At 40.0% G+C, this 8,459-nt stretch overlaps 1 protein-coding gene across 2 annotated transcripts in view; it reads right to left on the reverse strand.

Annotated features, from left to right (window-relative positions):
• pdgfd (platelet derived growth factor d) overlaps positions 1-4,212 on the reverse strand; it is a 36,713-nt gene extending 32,501 nt beyond the window's left edge. For both annotated transcript variants that reach the window (XM_079886622.1, XM_079886621.1), the window contains exon 1: positions 2,878-4,212. In XM_079886622.1, coding sequence (XP_079742748.1) covers positions 2,878-3,100 — 223 coding nt within the window. In that variant the 5' untranslated portion in view covers positions 3,101-4,212. The remainder of the gene's footprint in view (positions 1-2,877) is intronic.
• Between the last annotated feature and the right edge of the window lie 4,247 nt (positions 4,213-8,459).

Here is an 8,459-nt window from a genome sequence, read left to right on the forward strand (position 1 = left end):
ACCTATTATGCTTTTTCTTTAGTGTGTAATGTTGCTGTTTGAGTTCTTCTCTATATCAGTGTCAGTGTTTCTGAAACTCCTCCATTGTAGTCTTGAGTTTCTTCCGGGAACGAACACCTCACAATATTCCTCATTATAATAATTCATACGCAGAATAAAGGGGCGGGGCCTGGTTGAGTTAGTTAGTAGTGTGTTAAACTGGCGGTTATGGAAAGAGCGGGACATTTCCCAAACACACTCGAAGCGCTCGACCAATCACAACACACTGCTCCAGCCGACCAATCAGAGAACAGTGTGCTTTTCAGAAGGAGGGGCTTCATAGAGACAGGAAGTAAACAGAGCGTTACTGACAGACTGGGAAGAGAGGAGCCGCAACAATGGAGAATATGAGGAGAATAATCAACATTCAAGCAGGAAAACATGTTCTAGTAGAGGACAAAAACACAATCAAGATCACACAGATATGTCACTGAGGGGTCTGTCATAGTGTGTCTGTCAAGGTTTTAGTTTTTCATAGATTTCACACACACACACACACACACACACACACACACAATGAAAGAATGTGTGCTAGCAGACAGCTGTGTGAGATACAGACAAAAATATGTCAAGTATATGCATCATCTTTCGGTTTTAGTATAAAAATGACAGATAGAAACACCTTCAAACATTTAAGTATGAAGTCTATTTTTTGTCAATATAAGCAGAACTCAAGCCCACCTGCACATAGACACACACACACACACACACACTGCAACAGGAACAGTAAGAAGTGTGTGTGCGTATTGTGGGGAATCCCATAACAAATTCCTCAACACTGATGGCTGGGTGTGGGTCCGGGACACCCTGTGACTCAATGCCCTAAAATAACTATATTTCAACTGTTTCACACACACACACACACACACACACACACACACACACACACACACACACACACACACACTTCTACATCTATCTCTGTGAGGACATTCATCGACTCTAACTCTGCCCATCACAACTAACTGTCTAACCTGAACTCTTACCCTAAAACTAATTATAATCTGATCCATAAAATCAAGCGTTGACCCTCAAACGGGCCTTTAAAGGCTCTCAGAGAGTGAGGAACGGACGAAATGTCCTCACTTTACTCTCTTTGTCCTCACTCCGACGGTCTAACACTCAAACCAGTACACACACACACACACAATCCACTGCTCAACAGTTCTGTCATAGATGATCAAACACACACACACACACCTAGCTGATCCATCAGTGGGACTATTGAAACTGTCGCACTGCAAGACGATTTAAGTGAACCATGAATTACTAAAAATAGTAAAAGATTCCAAAATAATAAACTCTAAATTCCAAAGGTTCCAAATAGTAAAGATCTTAATTTTTTGAAGAATCCATGTTATTTGTCAACTACCCCTAATATTCCCAGAAAACATTGCGACATTCAATACAGGTGTCAGACACACACACCACACACCTGACCTCAAAAGTCTCCAAAAGTAATTCACATCATCACATTACTGTTGACAGTTTACATAATCTGTGGTTAAACGTGTACATGTATGCATCTGGCAGCCAGTCACGATTATCAAAACACTGCAATCAACCAATACATTTTCATCAGGGATTCGAACCCAAGACCTTGTGTTGCGAGCATCACGCTCCACTGTTTGAGCTCCAGGAATACACGAACAGGCTCAGGTTAACAGGTTAAATCACACAAACTCAGTGCCGAGAGGAACAAAGCTGTTGAATCAGGCGTGTGACATGAGCAGAAGATCACAGAGCTGTAGACCTGTCCAAACAAGCTTTAGCTGATCACAACATGAAGAAACATTCATGCCCGTTCACATCCACAGTGACCACAGAAAGCCTTACAGCACTGCACAATATCTGCATGTCATTCATGAGATCACAAAACATCACAGCAAGAGTCTTATTAGCAGACACTACACTAGTCAGACTTAAAAATGTCATAGTATTAGATAACAAAATACAAGAGTCAGCTATTGTAAAGACAGCACAAGCACATTTCATAAGTAAATGATTCGGCTAACAGAGTTTTGCATGGTTATAAACGTCAAAACAATCGATTTAGCGTTAAAAACGAAGGCAAGAAGCCACTCTGTGTTTGTTATGACCAACTACCATGCTAACTACAAGTAGCGACGCTACTAACTTAACTACATTTTTCAGTAGCTTTTCAGTAGTTGCTTTTAAAACAGTGTAGCTTTTCCAGTAGCGAACTACTTTTTCCAGCTAGCATCGGTGTAACGCATCTTGCAGATTTACAGTTCACTGATCATTGTGTAAAGGACGTACAGTTTTGTGTTTAATTTATGCAAGCCAAAGATTAAATACTTCAAAGCACATACAGGTGAATAATAGCCTTTTTAATTGATTAATTGTCCTGCTTTATTGCACTCTATATCAAAAGTCTATTTCTGATTTTATGATGACCCGTCATAGTTTAATCTGTCCCGCCACAGTTTTGTAATGAACCTAAAAGTTGTGTTTTGCGCCATTGCATGTGTCAATCGAAAACAATTCAGTTATAACATACAATGTCATTGTAAAATAAAAAGTAGTTTCGATGTAGCTAGATAGTAACTTGTAGTGTAGCAAACTACTTTTTCTGAAGGGTAGCTTGACTGTATCTTAACTACTTTAACTTGTCAATGTACAGTTTTGGAGTAGCAGTCAACTACACCTGCTAACTAGTACACCTGTGTGAAGGAGAACTGACTCCATGCATGCACTAAAACACCAAAAGTTTACTAAAAGTCATCATTTGAGCACTTGCTTTGATGTTTTGTTTCCTAATGCAGTGACACGCATGCGTTCCTAAAACTGTTCGGGTCACTGTCTTCAAAAACTCACCATTTCTGCGTGTGTTTGAAGTCCTGAGCGCTTTGGAGGACATCACCTGGGCCTGTGTGGCGTAATGCTCCCCGCTCAGCACCGCGATCAGGGAGCACACGAGCAGACACATGATGTGGAAGCGAATAACCTTCTCCTGCTGATCCATGATAAAGGAGAGAGACATGATCCAAGAGTTCCCAACACTGCGCTGCGCGTCCACGGATCCAGAGAACAGGTTCATATAAACCCAGCCACGGAATCCAAAGACTTCGACTTTATCTGCTTCTGTCCCGTTTGACCCCGAAGCTTATAATTCCACCGGAATACTTTCAATTCCTTGAACATTTACTGAAACTCGAGGACGCGCGATAAGTGTCCTGTTGGAAAAGTTGGCAACAATAACGCGCGCGGTGCCGATGGATTCCCAGGGTTCACACATTAATCTCCCGCTGAAAGATCGGGGTTGGTGAGTTGCTGAATGATGGAAGGAAAAAGAAAGGAAGCCCAGGAGGGCTGGACCCCCTTCATCCAGTCAGGACGAGGAAATAACGCCCGTGGGGCGCGTTTTAACAGACTGTTTGGTGAATACTTTCCCTCGCTGCGTAACGCCGCCACTCTTTTCCTGTTTGTTGCGCCGTGAGGAAAGTTTTGAGCACTTTCCCTGAGGAGAAACAAACGCACGGGATTCACACTTTCAGCAAACTGCAGGCCATGATTGGGTTTCCAAACCGTTTCTGAGACGAGTGTTGAAATATAAAAGTGTTTATAAAGTATAATGCAGAGAAATATAGTTTTTTTTGCTCACTTAAGGGCTTCCCGAGGAACAATTGCACCTTGACGGAAGCCCTTATCAGATGAGGACATTTCCGCTCTGGAATCTGAATTCTTGGCTGTTTGCTGTGGAAATAATAACTTTCTACACTGTATACTGCCTACTGTTTAAAAAAATAAAAATTGAAGTTATACGCATTATGCAATGGTAAACGTTCCAAACAGCAACGTTCCAATTCCTAACTTTGTCACGTGACCCAAACACGTGATTAATTCTATAAGTGCGTCCAGTTATCATCTCAGAATTAACATTGCAATGTTCTGTTAACATTCGGTCATAATTCCATATAAAACTTTGCGGGGGAAAAAACGTAATATTAATATCACAGTTGATATTATTAATACTGCTCATTTGTCACTGGAAATGGAAGGTCAAGTTGAGCGCATTGCATTGTGGGATACAGTATGTTTTATACTGCACATTATGTCTGATGTATTTGTCATCTGGGTACACAGTGCATACAGAAATAAGTGCAATTTCCGATATTCTAATTATTTACAGGAATTTCCCAAGAAGACTTGAACACAGCAAATTACTGTATATATATATATTTACAGTAAACTCACGGAATCAAGCTATTAAAATGCAATTAATTTACACAATTTTGATTGAAAATTTACAATTCAAGAATTTGGGTGTATAAAATGTCATTGTTTTGGTTCTGTAAATATTCCCATTAAGCATAAAACTCATGTACAGTAATTCAAATGTATTTTACTAAGTGAAACAATGGTAGCATTATCATTAACAATTAGATTAGACAGTTTGGATTCATAAAGTGTCAATTTTTAAACATTTAATCTGAATCTAAGTTTAGATTTCAAGAGGACACAAGACATTACAGTATATCATGCACACATAATCTAGGTCTAGGCCTGGGTGAGAGTACGAAAGCTGGTCTGATCCAGACTGTGCCCGCTTTTCCTGACCCACAGCTGACGGAGGGTGTGTTGTGATTTACCTCCTGAGGGACGCTGTGTGTGTGTGTGTGTGTGTGTGTGTGTGTGTGTGTGTGTCTGTGTGTGTTGTGGGTAACCAGGGCCAGTGTGCACAGTGTTGACACAGAAACTCTAGCGTACATCCTGATGTTTATCTTAATATATTTGTTTCTCTCTCTCACACACACACACACACACACACACACACACACTATGTGTTTACCTAAATGTGTTTGCACAGGAAACAGACAAAGTTTATATTCTACCTTTGCGCTAAACACACGATTGCATGGCTACACTAACGGACAACACATCAAATGAGTGTTTTATCTATTAGTTGCATATTTAATTTGAAGTGGTGTTTGCAGAACATACTTACTGTTCCAATACTATTAAACGTCCCACAGTGTTTGTTGCTGCTGACATGAATAATTCTCAAAGTGTGTGTCTCTTTTAACTTCAACACCCTTGCAACCACTAAGCAATGCTCTGAAAATCCCTCAACACCCTAGCAACCAGAACATTTTAGTAACCGTATAGCATTGCACCTAAAAGCACCTTAGCAACACCCTGGCAACCCCTAAGCAATGCTCTGACAACCACTCAGAACACCCTATTAACATCATAGCAACACCCTGGCAACCATTAAGCAATGCAGTGAAAACCACTCAGAACACCCAAGAAACCATAACGTTTCTGTACCTGCATATCAATGCACCTAAGAACTCTCTAGCAACATTATAGCAACACCCTGGCAACCACTAAACAATGCTCTGAAAACCACTTAGAACACCCTAGCAACATTACAGCAACACCCTGGCAACCACTAAGCGATGCTCTGAAAACCACTCAACACCCTAGCAACCAGAACATTTTAGTAACCGCATAACAATGCACCTAAAACCAACTTAGCAACACCCTGGCAACCCCTAATCAATGCTCTGACAACCACTCAGAACACCCTATCAACATCATAGCAACACCCTGGCAACCATTAAGCAATGCAGTGAAAACCACTCAGAACACCCTAGCAACATCATAGCAACACCCTGGCAACCATTAAGCAATGCAGAGAAAACCACTCAGAACACCCTAGCAACCAGAAGGTTTCTGTACCTGCATATCAATGCACCTAAGAACTCTCAAGCAACATTATAGCAACACCCTGGAAACCACTAAACAATGCTCTGAAAACACTTAGAACACCCTAGCAACACCCTGGCAACCACTAAGCAATGCACTGAAAACCACTCAGAACACCCTAGCAACTAGAAAATAGCAGTACCTGCATAGCAATGCACTAAAAACACTCTGGCAACATCATAGCAACTCCATGGCAACCACTAATCAATAGGCTTAAAACCACTTAGAACACCCAAGCAAACTCATGGCAACACCATAGCAACCACTAAGCAGTGCACTGAAAACCACTCAGAACACCTTAGCAACATGATTGTAAAACCCTGGCAACGACTGAGAAATGCTATGAAAACCACTCAGAACACCCTAGCGACATCATAGCAACACCCAGACAGCCACAAAACACTACTCTGAAAACCACTCAGAACACCCTAACAACCAGAACATTTTGGCAACCGCATGGAAATGCACCTAAAAACAACTTAGCAACATCATAGAAACTCCCTGACAACTACAAAGCAATGCAGAGCACCCTAGCAACCACCTTGCAATGCCATAGCAACCAATTTGAACACGTATGCAACATGCATACTGATATACCATTCAGAATTGCATAGTAACGCCCTAGCAACCATTAGCATTGCGTGTGGTGGTGAGTTATGCATGTGCAAGCACTTCTAACGCGTTTAAAATCTTGTTAGTAAAATAAAATGTCTTTAACTCTAGTTCTACCATTCTCTCCCTCTCTGTCTCTCTCTATTGTCCTGAAAGAGTTAACGCTCAGCCATTCTGGAATGATTCCTGGATTCCTGCAGCATTCCGCCACATTCCGCGGGATTCCGCAGGGACGACATCATAATCAAAGACGGCGGATGACAAAGACACCCAGTGTGGCATTGAACAACTGCAAACTCCCTATTATTCACAAAGTCACGGACACACACACACACAGAGAGAGAGAGAGAGAGAGAGAGAGAGAGAGAGAGGGAGACTAACTGGCACTCAAAGAAATGTGTTTGTCTCACTGATGATGAAGAGCAACATCTCTCACACACAAGTGCTTCATTGTCATGGAAATAATGTCATAATACATTAAAGGCTTTATTTGTGTTTTATGATTTGTTTTGGAGACGTGATTGTACAGTGAATCCTGTCATTTCTTTGAACCAGTTCCTTCTCCTTTAACATGTGGAAGGTTTTCTGGCAGCACTCAGAAGTCACATGATCAGTCTGGTCTGTAATTATTTCATGTGTGGTCCAGTGGTTAAAGCTCTCGAAGCCTTTAGCAAGACAATTACAGGTGAAGTGTGAAATTTATGCAGTATACTAAAGGAAAATTGCACTCGAGTCTCCTCTTCTGTCCTAAAGGCCTGTCTTGGATTGGTTAGAAAAACAGATAGTCCCGCCCCCAAACTCTTGTCATTGGTCGTGGCAGAAATCACATACTCTCTTGAGTAGGCACTTATTTTGAATAAGTAATGACTTCACGACCGTTAAAAATGTATGCTCTAGTCTATATAGTATGAATATAATGTGGACATACTACATTCGCCATGTTGTTATTATCATGTGATCTACCTGCAACTCCAGAGATATTAGTCACATGACATTTACGGCTCAAGTGATTGGCTCAAAAAAAAAAAAAAAAAAATCACGCAATTATGAAATATGAGATTATACTGTAAAAATAAATGATATCAAAATAATAATCTTTACTTTGATATCAAGTTATTATGAAATATGGGATTGCATTCTAAAAAAGAAATAATGCCAAAATGTGAATAAGTATGGAAATCAAGTAATTATGAAATATTATATTATATTATATCAAATATATATAAACTATACAAAATATATCGATAATCATTTGGAAATGAAGAAATTTAGAGATTATATGATGAAAGAATATAAAATATATTAATAATTGAAAATTAATTCTGAAATTCTATAATGAAAATATAAAAATAATACAAAATATATAAATTACTTGGAAATTAAGTAGGAAATACACACACACACACACACACACACACATATACAGTAAATATGTGTGTGTACAGTACACAGAATGTGTGTGTTTGTGTGTGTATATACAGACACAGTTTATATTTACAAACTTTTATGCTAAATGCGATTAATCAACTTGACAGCTCTAATAGAAATACATCCATAACTACCTGGAAATCAAGTAATTATGAAATATGAGAAAATATTCATATTGATGCCCAAATGACCTTTCAAGATGACAGAGAAGAGGACAGTTTTAGTAGAATTCATTTTTTGAAATACCGCTGTTGCAGTTTAGTATATCTGTAGTATTTCTTCTTCTTCTTTTAGTTTTTGCATGTGGACAGAAACGGCATTATCCTCAACAACTGTCCAGTTATCTTCCTCTTCTCTCAGCCTGTCACTGACCTCAAACCCCCTGAACAGCAGAAAGGCTGACGGAGTGATTCTGCAAACTTTGAGATGAGTATGAACGCTAACTCATCCCTCTCTCCAGGTACAGTATATTAGACCTGACAGCACATCTGGATTAATGACTGGAGGAATCTCTATCGCCCCCTTGAGTCCTGCGGTTTATTAGCGCACTGCTGACTTCTGTTGCATTACAGGCAATCTAAACAGAGATTAAAGTAAACACACTGACACTGCATGCGTTCATGCAGAACCAAGAGCTGCGCGCGCGT

This window comes from Squalius cephalus, assembly GCF_949319135.1.
Source record: "Squalius cephalus genome assembly, chromosome: 11".
Lineage (NCBI taxonomy): Eukaryota > Metazoa > Chordata > Actinopteri > Cypriniformes > Leuciscidae > Squalius > Squalius cephalus.